This window comes from Zosterops lateralis (genome assembly GCF_965231275.1).
Source record: "Zosterops lateralis genome assembly, chromosome: 15".
Taxonomy (NCBI): domain Eukaryota; kingdom Metazoa; phylum Chordata; class Aves; order Passeriformes; family Zosteropidae; genus Zosterops; species Zosterops lateralis.
This window is the reverse complement of record NC_139775.1, coordinates 132,074-149,384: the sequence shown is the minus strand read 5'-3', so window position 1 is coordinate 149,384 and position 17,311 is coordinate 132,074. Positions and strand designations below refer to the sequence as shown.

Sequence of the window (17,311 nt, the reverse complement as noted above, 5' to 3'; positions counted from 1 at the left end):
CAAACCTCCCTGGGCACTTCCAATGCCTGAAACCCTCCCTGCTGCTTTTTATCTTCTTTTCTGTCACAGTCAGGATTAAATGTGTCAGACAGTATTTCATGTTTGGATTCAGATGTTTATTAATTCTTGTCTATATCACAGTCTAACAAACTGTGAGTTCCACAGCACTTCAAGCTAACAAGGTAAAAAATGGCCTCTGTCTCTCTCTACCTGGCCTTTTAAGGATAAACTCTCCAATTATGAAATTACACCTAAATTATTTTTACTTTTAATCCAATAACCAACCACCCGTGGCCCACAATGAGGATTTTCTACCCAATTACAAAACACCACCCAGACCCATGAAGAAGAAGATGAAAGAAGAAGAATTTAGCCAACACCCTAAATCCTCCATCTTGCTTTATATATATATTACTGTATTTTAAACCCTTAAACTCTAAGTTTTCCATCCTGTGATATCACACACTTCTATTCAAACTCCACACCCACAATCCCAGTGCTGTCACTCAATATTGGGAGCCTTTTCCACGGCCTCGGGTCAAATGCAGTGTTTGCTTGGGGGTCAGTGCCTGCCAGCACAGAAAGCCTGAAATTCTCAGTGCCCAGGGTTCCAACACCTTCCCAGGAGGGAATTCCCTGGATTTGTGGAGCTCAGTACCTGGTAGCCAGATTGGAGCAGTTTGTTGATGATGGTCCTGGACTGCTCAGGACTCCAGCCACAGACACTCCCCAGGGCAGGCAGAGCTGCTTCCAGATGTTCCCCAGGGATGTTCTGGATGCTGGACACTGAGAGCCCCAGGACAGCCTGGCCCAGGGCTGCCAGCACTGCTGGGGAGAAATCCTCCAAATTCCCCAGCAGGGAGGAGGCCACCTGCAGAGGTGCCAGGAGACAGAGCAGGGTCAGAGCAGCAGTGATGCATCAGGGAGATGCTTTCTAGACAAGGAAAAGGGTCTCAATTTCACCCCAGGAGCTTTTAAGGGAAGAACTCTAGAAGTTTCCATGCCCTCCTGATCACAACTCAAAACACTGCTAGGTCTCTTTAGCTGTTCCTCAGAAATGTAGCTATTCTCTATTTTTTCTTGGCCAAAAAACCCACCCAAATCCTTCAGTACTCAAGGGAGAGCACGAGGCTTCTCAGAGCATTTTTGGGGTGTTGTAGCAGGTGTGTGGGACCTGTCCGTGCACTGCGAGCAGCTTTGTTCCATTGTTTTTGGTATTATTTTCTTCTTTTATTAAAACCTTTTTCACTTTTTCAAGACACACTCAGTCAGGTCATCTCACAAAGTTATTTTAAGTCATTTTCTGTGAGGGGCTGGACACCTTCAGAGGTGTTGAACCCTAAATACATCTGGTTCTTCTAAACACATTCTAGCTCTTCTTTTTGGATCCCACAAGCCTCTGGATGTCTTAAATCCCCGGATTTCTGGCTCAGGTTTTCCTGCTGAAGGCTTTGGATGGAGCCATTTCCACCCCTGAGGACTGAGAGGTGATGAAAACCCAGGCAGGCACCACAGCAGAGACACGAGGTGACCCGAGGAGGGTGACAGGAGGGGACACAAAGGGTTCTGTGCAGGTGAGAGAGTTCCCAGAGCTCACCTGCAGCTGGTGTGATGCCAGGGAGGAGGGAACTCTCCCTCCAGGTGTTCCCCTGGTCCAGGGACAGCTCTTCCCCAACCTCTGGGCCACTCCCAAAACCTCCTCCGTGCTCAGGTTTCTCACTGCCCCGGGGCTCAGGTAACAAATAAATCCATCTGGGAGGCTGCAGGGACAAAAGGAGAGGCTGCCAGACTTTTCCCTCTTTTCCAAGCACCTTTCCCCTCATCATTTTAGCTCTGCTGATGGCAAAGCTCCAGCTCAGGGAGCTGAAAATCCCTGGAGGCACTGCTGGCCACCAACTGGAGCTGGCACTGCAGGGAAATCATCTCCCAGGAAAATCAGCTCGGGGTCTGGCCCTCCTCAAGGCCAAGGGCAGGGGGATTGTTTGAAAATAAAACACTTGAAGGGAAAGAGAAAATGAAAGGAACCTTGAAAGGGAAAATAAAGGGAATCCTTAAAGAGAAAGAGAAAATGAATGGAACCCTCAAAGAGAAAGGGAAAATTAAGGGAACTCTGAAAGGGAAAGGGAAAATGAAGGGAATCCTTAAAGGGAAAGGGAAAATGAAGGGAACCCTGAAAGGGAAAGGGAAAATTAAGAGAACCCTGAAATGGAAAGGGAAAATTAAGGGAACCCTGAAAGGGAAAATGAAGGGAACCGTTAAAGAGAAAGGGAAAATGAAGGGAAACCTTAAAGGGAAAATGAAGGGAACCCTTAAAGGGAAAATTAAGGGAATCCTTAAAGGGGTTGAAATTAAATCCCCACTCCAACTCTTGCTGTGTCCCAGTCCCACGCAGAGCCATTCCAGGAAATGAGATGCCAGCAGCTCCATACCTTGAGAGTGGCAAAGCAGGAGCAGAGGTCAGGAGCAGGGTGTAGTACAGAGCAGTCTCCCTGAGCAGGGTGAGCTTCCCAACCAGCTCCATATTCACAGGATCCCTGGCAAATTTTTGAAGCTGAGGGTGGGGGAAAAAAAAAATTAAAAAGGAAAATAATTCAGATGGATCCTTCAATCCTGACCATTTGAACCAACCTCAGGGGTTTTCACCTGGTTTTAAAGTTGTGCTGAGATTTATTTTTTGTTGTTGTTGTTTTCAAGTAAACACTGGGACTGTGATCAGGTTTGGGGTTTCTCCTCTCACTGACTCCAGTTTGCTCCCTGCAGAATTCCCTTTGTGGAACCAACTTCTGTACAAGCCCCCCTTATCACACGATGGGGGCAAATAATTGGAGTGACTTTTGTTTCTCAAATTAACAAGAGGAATATTCCTGCTGGCAGGAATTCCAGGAATTTCGAGGCCAGGTTGGACAGGGATTGGAGCAGCCTGGGATAATGGGAGTGTGGAATGGGATGGGTGACCCTTAAATCCTTCCAACCCAAACCACTGTGGGCTTCTGGTTTTGCTCTGGGACCTCCCAGGGTCTCCACTTACTGTTGGTTCATCCCCAAAAAGCTGCAGGTCCTCCACAGTGGCGTGCTCCAGGAAGGATCCCAGGAAATTCCTAAACCAGGCAGTGGAATTCAGGCTGGGAACAGCCTCACTGTAGCATTTCTGGCTGGATTCTGCAGTCACACAGGGCAGGAAAACACACACCATGGAACTGAGGCAGAAAATCAGCGGGAATTGGGGATTGCTGGGCGGGGGGCAGGGGGGGAGAGAGGCTTCAGCCCATCTGAAGTTTTAACCCCTTTACACAGCATGGTCGACATGAAGCAGAATGAATCCTTGAGCTGTGCTCCTCCAAAACATCTCAGAAAATCTACTCATCCTATACCTCAGTACAGCCATACCTCTGCATTTTTATTGCATCTTTTTATTCCATCCCATCATGGTTTTTATCTTTTTTCTACTTTTCTCATTCACTTTTTTTCATTCGTTTCATTTGCTTTCCTTGCAATTAATATTAATTCAATCTTTAATGGCTACACCCTTTCTCTTTCTTCCCCCATTCTTAGGCTGTTTTACTGCCCTGCTTGTGGCATCACCCTCAGACCAAGCTTTGGTTCTTCAGACACTCCACTTGTGTTTATTCCTGTAACATTCCTAATTAATAACTGTCTTACTCTTCCCAAAAAGGTGCACAAAGCTGGTCCTTAAACAAATAGGTACAAAAAGCTTCAGCCTTGCTCACACCTCACACTCAAATCCACATCACAAATTCCCACAAAAAGAATTCCATCCCTCCAAATATTCCATCCCCAGCCTCTTTCTTCCTCTCTCCAAAGGCACCAGAAGGTTTTTGCAGGACATGCAGGGCATGGAAGCTCCTGCCTGGGCTGGATTCTTCCCTCTCAGAGCCAAACCCTGCACAAGCAACAAATGAAGTGAATTGAAATCAGCACAACCCTGGCTGGGCTGGTTTATAAAATCCCTGCGTTAACAAAGCCTTCAGGCTCTATTAATGATTTAATTTATGTAATGATTCCCCAATCCACTCATTACTGACATTCCCAGCCTGCTTCCATTGGGGATTCACAAAAAGCCTGTGAAGCCTCAGCCCTGTGAATAGAAAATCAGGAAAATCCCAGGGAAATCAGATCCTTTACCATCTTGGATGAGGAAGTGCTTGATCCCAGAGTAAAGATTCCTCTGCTCCTCCACAGGAAGCTGGGAATAGATTCTATCCAGGGCAGCCACGCTGGGAAAGGAAGGGAAAATCACCTCAAACATTGCTGGGCTCTCACAAAAAACATGGATATTCTCAATCTCATCCTTTCCCAAAGTGATTTTCTCTCCTCAGGGTGGCCCAGAGGGGAACATTCCACACTTACACCAGCTGGAATTCCTCACAGGACACATCCTTGGCACAGAGGCAGCCAAAGACCTGAGGGTCCACCAGGAATGGTCCAAGTCCTTCATGGAGCCACTGGAACAGCACTGGAGGGGTCTCAATTCCAGGCACCTGGAGCAGCCTCTCCCATAGACCATTCATGAAAATCAAGCTCCACTCCCAGGAAAGGGGCACCTGGGAAAACTGGCAGCAGGAGAGGAGGGAGGAAATCCATGAATTCCAGGGAATTCTGAGCAGATAGCGACATAAATCCAAACAAATCTGAATTCTAGGGATGGAATCTGTTGGTTGGAATGGGGCTCTTTCCAAAATAAGGTAAAATAATCAAGGGATTTGAAATAAAGCTGAGAGGAATGACAGATTTGTCTTCGCAAACAAACTCTGGATCTGCTGGTGGATAAAGCCAGCACTGAGAGATAAAAGAAACAATGGGAAGGATCCAATCAATCCCATCACGGATTGATGAATGGAAAAGAAGATATTTGCTTTTACAAACAAACTGTGGGTTTGCTGATAAATTAAATTGGATATTGAAAGATGGAAGAAACTATGAGGAAAACCCCTTAAATTCCATAACAATTAAAAATTGAAAAGGGGGGAGTTATACATTAAAGAGGAATTTTAGGTATTGGACACTCTGAGAAGTCTGGACCTCTCAAGTATCTTAGGCAATGGGGAAAGAGAGAGGGAAATGTGGATCGGAAACTGGGATAAGTAGGAGGCTGAGTCCCCTAAAAATTGGAGAGACCCCAGGGGAAATGTCCCATGGCCTCTCCCTTTATTCCAATAAAGTCAAAGGACTCCTCTGTCTCCTTTTTGGACATAAACCTCTGGCGTTTGTGGATTAAAATTCCTAGCAAAGTCTTTTCCTGGAGAGCAAACAGAGCAAAAATTCCCTGGATTTGAGGGAATCCCATTTGAGGGAATCCCATTTGAGGGAATTCTCACCTGCTGGCTGAACACAGTCAGGGAGGCCAAAAGCTTCCTGGTATCATATTTGGAAAAGAACAGGATGGATTGTTCTGGATCTGCAGCTGTGGGAGGTTTAGAGGCCAGGCAGGAATACAAAGATATGAGGAAATCATCTTGAAGGTCCTGGAACCAAGTTTCCTGGGGAAAAAGGAAGGGAAATGCAAATAAAGATGATGGATGGGTTTTATTTAGAGGGGAAATCACCCTCAGGGGGGTCATCCACATTTGGGCATTTGGGAAGGGATTCCTCCCGTTAAAATACTGGCACAGTATTAAAACCTTATCCAAAAAAAACCCCCAAATTTTGCCAAAATTTCTAAAAATTTTGATCTAACTAGAAACTTCCATGGGGAACTCTTTAATTCCCCAATATTTTTTTTCAGGGAAATAGTTTACAAATAGTAGAAGAGAAAACAAAGCCAAGAAAAACAAAACAAAACAAAACAAAACAAAACAAAACAAAACAAAACAAAACAAAACAAAAAACCCACAAAAAATAACCCCCACCTCCCTCACTGACAAATATTTACAGAAACGCCATCTTTTGGTTAGAGAGAGTTACCAAAAAACACAAAGTGGTGTCAATTTAATTGCAATTACTGGCAGCAACTTAAGAGATAATGACAAAAGCAGGGCAGAAAGTAAACCTAGCATAGTCCAGGTGGAATTTTTCCACACTGCAACCACTTCTAATTGTGCTTTTTTTTACCCCTTTCAGTTGTGATTTTTTTACCCCTTTTCAATTGTGCTTTTTTTTCACCTTTTCAATTGTGCTTTTTCCACACCCTTTTCAAACATTTTTACTCCTTTTAGTTGTGCTTTTTTCACCCCTTTTAGTTGTGCTTTTTCTACCCCTTCTAATTATGCTTTTTACCCCTCTCAACTGTGTTTTTTACCCTTCAATTGTCCTTTACCTCCATGGCCCAGGGTGACCCTCCCTGCAGAAATCCATTTTAAAGCTGTGATGACAATTTTTAAGAGCCAATTTGATTTGGAAAGTCCCTTTGCCCCCACTTCCTTTTCCGTTTGGAGAAGGAAATCCCCATTTCCCAAAGGTCCCCAAAGGTCCCCGTGGTGGTTTGGGCACTCCTGAGCCCCCTGGAACAGAGCAGGTGTCCCCTGGAGGGTGGCACTGTCACACCTCAGGGCTGGGGTGGGTGAAAAAGCTTTGGCTGCTCCACCTGGGATGTTTTTAAGGCAGAAGTGACCGAATTCCCAAGGAAAACAAATCCCAGAGGGAATCAGGGGATGGTTCTCACCTGGGCGCAGGCCAGTTGGCCAAAGGTGAGGCTGCACGGGGACCTTTGGCCTCGGGTCACCTCCAGGAGCTGCTCCTGGCTGGCACTGGGGAAAACAAACAGGGACAGCACTGGGAAAACGGGGACAGCACTGAGGAACACAGGGACAGCAACTGGGGAAGGGTGGACTGGGAGTGGGGGAAACTGGGATGGGGAACTGGGAGAGGATGGGCTGGGAATGGGGAAAATTCCTGGGCTGGGAATGGGGGAAACTGGAGGGGGAACTGGGAGAGGATGGGCTGGGAGTACAGGAAACTGGAGGGGGAACTGGGAGAAATGAGGGGGAAACTCGGAGAGGATGGGTTGGGAGTGGGGAAAATTGGATGGGCTGGGAACTGGGGAAACTGGAGGGGGGAACAGGGAGAGGATGGGCTGGGAACTGAGGGGAAACTGGATGGGCTGGGAGTGAGGGGAACTGGGATGGGGAAACTGGGAGAGGATGAGCTGGGGAAAATTGGATGAGCTGGGAATGGGGGAATCTGGAGGGGGAAATGGAGAGGAAACTGGGAGAGAATGGGCTGAGAGTGGGGGAAACTGAGGGGGAAATGGGAGAAACTGGAGAGGATGAGCTGGGAACTGAGGGGACACTGGATGGGCTGGGAACAGGGGGGAAACTGGAAGGGGAAACTGGAAGGGGAAACTGGAAGGGGAAGCTGGAAGGGGATGGGGTGGCAGCTTGGGGGAATCTGGAAGGGGAACTGGGGCAGAACTGGATGGGGGCAGGACTGGTGAGGCACAACTGGGAGGGGAGATGAGAGCAGCGCTGGCTGGGGACAGATCCAGGTGTGACCTGGCACCCCTCAGCAGCCCAGAGCACATCTGGACCAACAACCCCACGGCACCTGAGCAGAGTTTGGCTCCTGAGTGTTCCCCAGGGAGGATCCAGCAGAGCTCAGCCCACACGGGGCCAGCAGAGGGTGGGGAGGGCTGGCAGCAGGGCCAGGGGAGGGCTGCATTGTTGCAATGTTCCCCCTCAGGTATAAATCCCTCAGATGGAGGGAAGTTCTGGAGCTGGAGCCAAGCTCAGCCCAGCACCGGTGCCAAGGCCCTTGGCGACCTCCCCAGGGCCTGGCCCTGCCTTCCTTTGTCCTGCAAAACCCCGGCAAAGGCACTTTCCCTTCACTGTTTGAACAAGTGCAACCAGAGCCCTCCCTGCCCCACAGGCAACCCCGCGGCTTTTCGGGGCAAAAAAAAGCGCCACAAAATCTGTCTTCAGAGGGAGGCAGGAATTGCTGGGATCCCTCCCAAGGACATGGTGCCAAAACCGCCGGGCACGGCTCACCTACCTCGGCACTGAGGCACACACCGCGGATTCTGAGCCCCAAAACAGCAAAAACAGAGACAAAGATAAGGATTTGTGAGAGGAATTGGCACAAAGAACCCTCTGGGGGTTTTACTGAGGGAGGATGTTTGGAAAGGAACTCACCATGGACGGGGGAGCTGGAGCACTGCGGCAGGAGAAAGAGAAAAAAGGTGTTAAAATCAAACATTATTTGTGATCCTGCTGACAGGCAGGGGGAACCTGCAGCCCTTTGGATGGGGATGCGACCTGGACACACCCAAATCCCAAATCCAGAGCTCCAGGAGATGTTTAATGGCTCTGGATCTCAAGCATCTTATCCCACTCCTCAGGGATGAGGAGGGAACATTCCCTTGGTGATTTCAGTGTTATTATAAATGCATATTATAAAGTTGGCTTTTCTCAAATATTAACATGACTATATGTTAATGGGTTATAATATACATATTATAATATACATAGTGTATATGTATAATGTACTGTATAATTGTATATGTAGTATATATAATTGTATACATACGTATATGTATACAATTATATGTATACTATATGTATCATTGCACTGCTTTATGCTTTATTAATAGAGTTTAGAAAGGTGATGAAAGTATATTTTCTGATTATACCAGAGAGTTAACAATAAAAGACTGGGGTTTTTTTGATCTCTTTTTGTTTAACTTCTAAACCAATCTAGAAGTTATGGGAGTGGGGGGTAACCTTGTGACCCTTCATAAAAATCCTGTTAACTTTCTGTTTTCTTATCCAAATGAAAAGGACCAGAAAACCTCAAAAGAAAATTTATACCCATGGTACCAGTCAGAGTGGAGCCACCCACAAATAAATCTATCAAAGAAGGTGATCGAGGATGTTTAAAACAGATCAAAAAATGTTTGATTAACATCTACAAATATTCAACACAGCAATCCTTAAATATCAAAGTCTGAAAGAGTGAAAGGTGTGCTGCTGGCTGGCTTTATGCCAGGCACCCTCAGCCAAGAAACTTTTGCTTGTTCTGTCTCCTAATGGTCTATTTTTATTTTTTATTAAACTCATAAATTTTTAAAAGAGAGTGGAACTCCTTTTTCACAAGTATGGTTCCAGAGGAAATGGGGTGCTGGAAGTGGCTGATTTTTAAGCTCCCTCCAAGCCAAACCATCCTGGAAGGTTTTAAACACACAAATTTCCCTTACCAGCTCTGTCCCAGCAGCAGCAGGTCCCTGCCACCCTGCAAGACAAAGTGCCAAATTTTAGAGCAAAGCCAGCACAAAGCTCCTTCCCACAGGGGTTTGAGATGGGTTTTGACCCAGGATTTCAGAGTCCCTCCTGCTGTGCTCCCTGAGGGGTGACAGCCACAATGTCCTCCCAAGCTCAGGCTGTGTCCACGTGTGTGTTGGTTTTGTGTTGATTAATATTTGGTGAGGAGAGAAACCACCTCCAGAAGGATTTTTTTTAAAAAGAAAAAACATTCATGACTTTTTCTGCGCTTAACAAAATTAATCAGTGATGAGTTTGGAATATTGACACCTTGTTAAATTACTAAAAAGTCGAGCACACTTCTGTGAGTACACACCTTAAAAATCAGCAAACCAAACAAAGGATGTCCTGGATCTGTCCCCAGAGGGCAGAGACAACTCCCAGGGATGTTGAAATCTCCAGGATTTCCCTGCACAGGAAAGGATCAGCCCGGGAATCACCAGAGTTGTCCTTCCATCTGCTTTTAGCTTTGCAGTGTCCCCCCATGGGAAGTGCAGCCTGGCATGAATTTCACTTATTTCTCTTGTTAAAGCCTCAAATGGATCAAAACCCCTGTGCTGGGGTGGGAATTTGTCCCTCAGCCCAGTCCTGCCCCAGAGCCTGGCAGGGATTTATGGGGGAAAGGGATTTGTGGGGAAAAGAGATGGGGGGGGGAAGGGATTTATGGGGAAAAGGGATTTATGGGGGGGAAAGGGATTTATTTCCTGGCAGCTCTGTACAACTCTCCACCCATCCATCCCTCATTTCTCAACTTCCAGAGGGATCCTGATGCCAAGTTCCACCTCTCCCTGCCAATTCCACGGAGCTGGCAAGGTGGGAAACGCCAGGGTGGGAGCCCAGGGATGGCACACAGGGGATAAACCCGGCAGGAGGGGGATTCCCCGAGCTCAGCACCCCTCGGGCACAGAGAAAAGGGAAAAGTGGAGATTCCAGATGTCCCTGGAGGGGTAGGAGCAGTGGAATGGGAGCAGGGAGGGGAAACAGTGAGGGGCTCTGCAGCTGCACGGCCACAGTTTGATGGCACAGGAGGATGGAGGAGCCTTTCCTGCTGTGAATGAATCCATAATCCCCCCAAAAAACTGCATGAAGAAAGGGGGTTCTAAAGCAGCCTGGATGAGGACTTCATTAGCACTACACCTTTCTTAATTACCTGATTTTTAATAATTTAATTAATGGGGAGCTGTCACTAATGAACAGACAGAGGAACAAAGAGGGACTGGGGATGAGGGATGGAGAGACAAGACACAGGGAAAGGGTTTAAAGTGGCTGCAGGCAGGGTTAGATGGGATTTGGGGCAGGAATTGTTCCCTGGGAGCATGGGGAGGGGCTGGAATGGATTTCCCAGAGGATTCCCCATCCCTGGAGGTGTTCCAGACCAGGTTGGAAGGAGCTTGGGGAAACCTGGGATGGTGGAAGTGGATGAGATTTAAGATCCCTCCTAACCCAAACCATTCTGAGATTTATTGCTCAATTAATACAGAGTTAATCAGATTTAGTTATGATTATTCTTTAAGAGCTTCCCCAGAGCAAGAGGAACTGGGAGCAGACAGCTCTGACCAGACAGGAGGAGAACCAACCCCAGGGGGATCTTCCCACCCTGTTTATCACCAAAACTAAAATATTTCACTCACAAAACCAACAACCAGCAGGACAAAGAAAGGCTCAGGATTTAGAGCAACCATCGAAATCACATTCAGTGGTCTGGCAGCACAATTTCCCCTTTTGAGGATGATCTCTGGCATGGAAAACCCTCCTGGGCCAGCCCTCCCTCCACAGGCAGACTCACCCAGCCGCAGCAGGAGGAGGAATCCCAGCCCTGGTAGCAGAGGAAGCATTTCTGGACAGCTCTGGGAACCACCTGAGCTCAGCCAGGAGAAACCAAACAGGAATAAATTAATGATACCAACAACCCCAAACTCAGAAGGGAGAAGTTAAAGGTCACGTGGAAACCTGGACGCACCAACACCCATCACAAACCCCAAAACTGGACCCAAAGCAGGGAAGAAAAAAAAAAAAAAATCACAACACCTCCCCAAAAAAACCTCCCCAATGTCTCCCAAAAAAAAAAAAAAAAAAAAAAAACAACAAAAAACCACAAAAACACCACATCAAAAATAAATACCCCCCAAACCAACACTCCCCTCCCAAAAAACCCCAACAACAACAGTATATTAAAAACAAAACAAAACAAAACAAAACAACCTCCTGAGTGATCTGGGAAAGCACGTACAGAATTTGCAGTTAATGAAGGCAGCTCATTGCTGCTGCTGGTGGCAGGGGGACAGGAGAGGACTCTGTGACACTCACCTGAGGCTGCCGGGGCTGCTGGGCAGGCTCTGGGCATAGCGGGCTCCTTTTCACCGAGCCAGCTCAGGGTGTGGTGATGGGGATGGATCGGGAGCCCCGGGCACACCCCCGGCTCCTTGGGAACACAAACGGGACAAATAACGCGCTCTTGGGCAATGCCTGCCGTGCCTGGGGCGGGCAGCGAGCTGCGTTCCCTCCCTCCAAAAAGAAAGAAATAATCAGTGTGTGCTCCCAGGATGGATTCCTTCCCTCCCTGGATGGGACAAAAATCAACCTGTGCTCCCAGGATGAATTCCCTCCTTCCCTGCATGAGATAAAAAAATCAGTGTGTGCTCCAAGGATGGATTCCCTCCCTCCAAAAGAAAACAAAAAACAAAACAAAACAAATCAGTGTGTGCTCTGAAGATGGATTCACTCCCCCCTGCATGGGATAAAAATTAATGTGTGTGATCCCAGGACGGATTGCTTCCCTCCAAAAAAACAACAACCAAAAAACCCACCAAAAAACCCCAAAACCCACAAACAAAACCAAACAAAACCAAACAAAACCCACCACCACCACCAAAAACAAACAAAAATCCAAAAACAAAACCCCAAAACAAACAAAAAAACCCACCAGAAAACCAAACCTGTGTGTGCTCTGAGGATGGATTCACTCCCTCCCTACATGGGACAAAAATAATCAGTGTGTGCTCCCAGGATGGGTTCCATCCCTGCATGAGACAAAAATCAATCTGTGCTCCCAGGATGGATTTCCTCCCCCCCGAAGAAAAAAAAAAAAAAACACACCAAAAAACAAACAAACAAAAAAACCACCAAAAAACAAAAACAAAAACAAAACAAAACAACAACCAAAAAAACCCCACAAATCAATGTGTGCTCTGAGAGTGGATTCTCTCCTTCCTACACTGGACAAAAATCAATCTGTGCTCCTGGGATGGAGATGCTTCTTCCAGGAATGTTTGGCACTGGGTAATTTCAGTCGGGAGCTTGGAATTTCTTGAAAATCTCTGTGTATCCCAGTCACCTCCAGCTGGGAAATCCCGAAGAAAAATGCATGGAAGTTCTTCTGTCAGCCAGCCAGGCCATGGAATGGGATGAAGCTGTGCCAGGGGAAGGTTAGAGGGGAAAGGTTCTTCCCCCAGAGGGTGCTGGGCACTGACCAGATCCCTAGGGAATGGGCTGAGCTCCAGGAATGCTTGGACAGCTCTCCCAGGGAGGTCCAGGGTGGGATTTGTTGGGGCACACGACCCCTGTGATCCCTTCCCACTCAGGATATTCCTCTATTCCATCATTCCAGATCATGGATGTCACACGGGGAGCTGAGTTTCTTTTGGACTCATCTCGGGGTAATTTTACATCCTCAGATTTGGGGGGAAAAATATATATATAAAAATGGTTGTTTGGTCACTTTATTCTCCAGACAAGTTTTTGCAAAGCCCGGCTCTGGGCCAGGCCTAGGCTTGCCGGGTGCTGACCATCAATAATTTGTGTCATTGTCACCTCCAGCATCCCACACCCCCACTCCACGTCCTCATCAGCTCCTGTGGAATCAGTGCAGTCACCAACTCGTGTGACTCACAGGATCCCCATAATTGGAGTGACTCTCACCAACACCCACCCCAAGCCACACTTCCAAAGGAGTCTGGTTCTCTATTTTAAAAATTTTCATAGTGCCAGTTTCCTGCCTTTAGGTCTGTTAGGTCTGTTCCTGCCTTTATTGAGGAGTGATGATTAGAGGAGAATCTCTTGGGAAAAATCAAATTATTCAGGGCAGATAGAAGGGAAAATATTTCCTTCCAGTGTCTGGGATGAAATCCCTCAGCAAATCCCCCTTCCTGTGCCAAACAATCCCATTAAAAGCTGCCAACTTCAGGTGGCTTTGTCTTCATCTTATTAAAAATAAAGATTTTTTAACGATAAACCAAGAGCATCAAAAGAGCAACATCATTATTATTTGTACTAAAGCATTATTATTTGTACTAAAGTACCCAAACCCATAACAATCATCATCACCTTGTAATTAGTCCAACTCACAGACCTGGAGCTCAAAGCATGAGAGCATCCTCTTCTCCTGGATACTCCTGGGGCTGGATGGGATCTTCCAGCCAGGCTGAAAATACCAAGACTCTGCACGTATCAAAGGTGGTTTGCACCTTTTTGGAATTTCAGCTCCCCAAACAGGCTCAGGATCAGATGGAAAAGTGCTGGGTGGGGAAGCTGGAAATTCTGCAGCTCCAAAGGAGAGAAAATAAAGGGAGCAGAGTCATGGAATGTTCAGGGCTTGGAAGGGACCTTAAAGCTCATCCAGTCCCAACCCAAACACCTCCCACCACCCCCTTCAAGCTCTTTCCAGCCTGGCCTTGGACACTTCCATGGATCCAGGAGCATACTTGGGAGAGTGTCCAGGGCTGCCCAGCCCAAAGCTGCCTGCTCAGGTCTGTAAGGATGGAATTTTGGAGCTCCCCTGGAATAAACTATCCCCTTTATCTCAACACCATCACACCCCAGCCCTGCCTTTGCCTCCCTTCCCTCTGTGAGATCCTTTCTCCTGCTATAAATACGTTATAAAATCAGCTTTTTGCAAATATGAAGATGAAGGTGTACGTGTATATATGTATAATGTTAAAATAACTGCTTTTATTTCTACTGTTAACAAAAACTTAAAAGTGGTGGTAGTAGTAGCTGATATAAGTGAACTGTTTGGTCAAGATAACATCCAGTGAATGTGATAAGGACCCTGCTATTAATACACTAACTATCACCATCTGCTATCTGAAGGAAGTATAGACCAAGGCCCAGACTGGAAGTGATGATAAAACCATGGCCAAGAAACACTCCTGGTCTAAAAAGACAGACCCAAAGAGTAGCTCTGCTAAACAGTTCTGAGAAAAATATAAATATGCATAATAGTCTATAAATATGCAGCAGGCTAATGTAATTTAAGAAGTGTTTAAAGAAATTCTCTGAGATAGTGAGTGTGCTCTTAGTTAAGTCCAAGCACCTGGCTATTTTAACCCTTGGCTTTGTTTCTGTCTCCTATTGTGCTTTCATTAAACTTTATAAATTTTACCAGGAAAGTGAACCTTGTTTTTCACATAAACGATTCCATTTAGCTCAACACTATCACACACCAGCCCTGCCTCTGTAAGATCCTTCTTCCCCAAAAAACCCGATCCCAGTTCTGCATCAGAGCCACCAGCCCAGCCCTGGCAGGGAGGAGAGGTGCTGGAGAAGGGGTGGGACAGCCCCAAAATGAGTCCGGGACAGCCCCAAAATGAGTCTGAGCCAGGCTGGGGGGGGCCCCGGGCTGGCCTGAGGCTGTTCCTGAGCTCAGCCAGGTGTGACAGGGACAATAAATCCTCCCCAATCCCACTCAGCGCGGCCACGCCCCGCAGCCTGGACAAAGGGGCTTTGTGCTGGCTCGCCTAAACCTCTAACCTTGCCTCGTCAAGAAACAAGACTCGCACCCTTTAAACTTTTTTTAAAAGTTCAATATTATATGAAATTAAATTTTCATTAAACAATTAAATTTATAATATATAGTATAATAGAATTATATGTTCATATATTATATATAATATATGTTATACATAAACCACATTATAGCTATTTAATATATAATTAAGTAGTTAATTAAATATAGAATATATTTAATGTACAAAATATAAAATAGAATTAGATATTATATTAAATAGATATTAAAGTATATATATGAATATATATATTCATATATATATAAATATATATGTGTATATAAATACATATTAAATGTATAGAAATAGAAATATATATTGAAAGGTATATAAATATATCTATATATGTGTATATAAATATATATTATTATATTATATATATTTATATACATATATAAATATATATAATTTAATAAGGAAAACTGCCCAAAGCACACCAATTAGCCACACCAAGTTTCCTCACACGCTTTTTCATTGCACTGTTGAAATGCATATTCATGAACATGATATATAGTCAAACATTTCTTTGAGGTTTGTAATCAGATAGAAAAGTCCACATTGCAGACCATGGGTGGTTGGTTATTGGGTTAAAAGTCAAAATAAACTAGGTCTCATTTCATAATTGGACAATTTATCCTTAAAAGACCTTGGGAAGAGTTGGAGACTGAGCCATTTGTCACTTTGTTAGCCAGAACTCACAGCTTGTGAGACTGTAACATAGATAAGAATTAATAAACATCTGAGTCCCAACATGAAAACTGCATCTCCTGAGCGTTTAATCCTGGTTTTAACAGAAAAGAAGATTAAAAAAGCCACAGACGAGGTAAAAACCCCGCAGAACCTGGGAAGAAGCACCATCCAACTCTTTGGATCAGCGACTAACACAACAGCAGCTTCCAGAAGGTTCCCAGAAGGGGAAACCAGGAAAAAGGGAGACCTGAGGGTTAATCTGGGCAGGAGCAGAGGTTTAGGGGAGCTGCCAGAGGAGGATAAAGGGACAGAGGTGACGCCAAAGCTGTGGTTTGAGGCATAAACAGCCCCCAGGCCATGAAAACGAGCTTGTGACGTCCCTGACACTTGGCTCTTGCTCTAACCCTGCCTGAAAGTTGTCCTTGATCTCCAGAAGGAAAGGGATTTGTTTTGTTTCCCTGCTCTGTGCAGAGCTGAGTGACACTGTGAGCTCAGAACTGCACCCCTGGGCAGCACAGGATCTGAAATACATGAAAATAAATCATCAAACCCCTCTAGGAGGGAGAGACCTTCAGCAGGAATGGGATGTTCACAGGGCTGCTCCAGTGCCACCTTTCCCTGCAAATCCCCAATTCTGAGCCTGGCAGGGATGTGTGGGAGGATGTGTGAGGTCACAGCAGCTCTGTCACCTCAGGGGGGTGACGCAGCCACTCGTTAAATGTCACCAGCAGAGATATTTTTTTTAATAGACAGGACAATATTTGCTTCACCAAGGAGCTTGTGTCACTCTGTTTGCTCAAGCCTCCACTTCCCAGCGGGGAATATGGGAAAAGAAACAATTTTGGCTCCAAGGCGCTGCTGAGCCCACACCTAAAAATGCCAGAGGGGTCAGCAGAGGCTGACACTGAGGGTTGTGTTTTACAGCTCATGTGTCCCAAGGAATGAGGGACAGGACAGCAGGAAACGGCCTCAAGTTGCACCAGGGGAAGTTTAATTTGTAGATTAATAAAAAATTTCCTCACCCAGAGGGGTCTCCAGGCCTGGGTGGTGGTGGAGTCACAGCCCTGAGGGGATTTCAAAGCTGGGCTTGGGGACAGGATTTATGGTGGCCTTGGCAGTGCTGGGGGAATGGTTGAATTTTTTAAAGGTCTTTTTAAACCTCAGTGACCCTGCGATCCCATCCTTAGCTGCCTGTGCCAGCAGCCCCTCACCTGAGGGGGATTTTAAACAGCAAAGGAGAGAGGGAAGCCAGGGGTGTCAGAGATCTTTTCCTACCACCAAACACTCCAACCCCTCTAAACCCAATCCCAATTTATCCTCTGCTCTGGAAACTACAGAGCAAAAACTCCAAACCCTCTAAAATCAGTCCAGATTTACTCCCTGCTCTGGGAACTGCAGAGAAAAACCACAAACACTCCAACCCCTCTGAACCCAATCCCAATTTGTCCCCTGCTCTGGGGCTGCAGAGCAAAAACTCCAACCTGTCTAAACCCAACCCTGATTTACTCCCTGCTCTGGGAACTGCAGAACAAAAACTCCAAACCCTATAAACTCAATCCTGATTTATCCCCTGCTCTGGGAACAGCAGAGCAAACCCAGCCCTGGCCATTCTCCCTCCCACAGCTCCTC

At 46.2% G+C, this 17,311-nt stretch overlaps 1 protein-coding gene across 1 annotated transcript in view; it reads right to left on the bottom strand.

The window, feature by feature from the left end:
• Positions 1 to 17,311, bottom strand: part of MSLN (mesothelin) — a gene marked incomplete at both ends in the record, with an annotated part of 30,990 nt that overhangs the window by 11,839 nt on the left and 1,840 nt on the right. Inside the window, 7 exons of the mRNA XM_083872277.1 lie at positions 659 to 710; positions 2,430 to 2,551; positions 3,029 to 3,159; positions 4,144 to 4,235; positions 4,369 to 4,463; positions 5,337 to 5,498; positions 8,085 to 8,106. Coding sequence (XP_083728403.1) covers positions 659 to 710; positions 2,430 to 2,551; positions 3,029 to 3,159; positions 4,144 to 4,235; positions 4,369 to 4,463; positions 5,337 to 5,498; positions 8,085 to 8,106 — 676 coding nt within the window. The remainder of the gene's footprint in view (positions 1 to 658; positions 711 to 2,429; positions 2,552 to 3,028; positions 3,160 to 4,143; positions 4,236 to 4,368; positions 4,464 to 5,336; positions 5,499 to 8,084; positions 8,107 to 17,311) is intronic.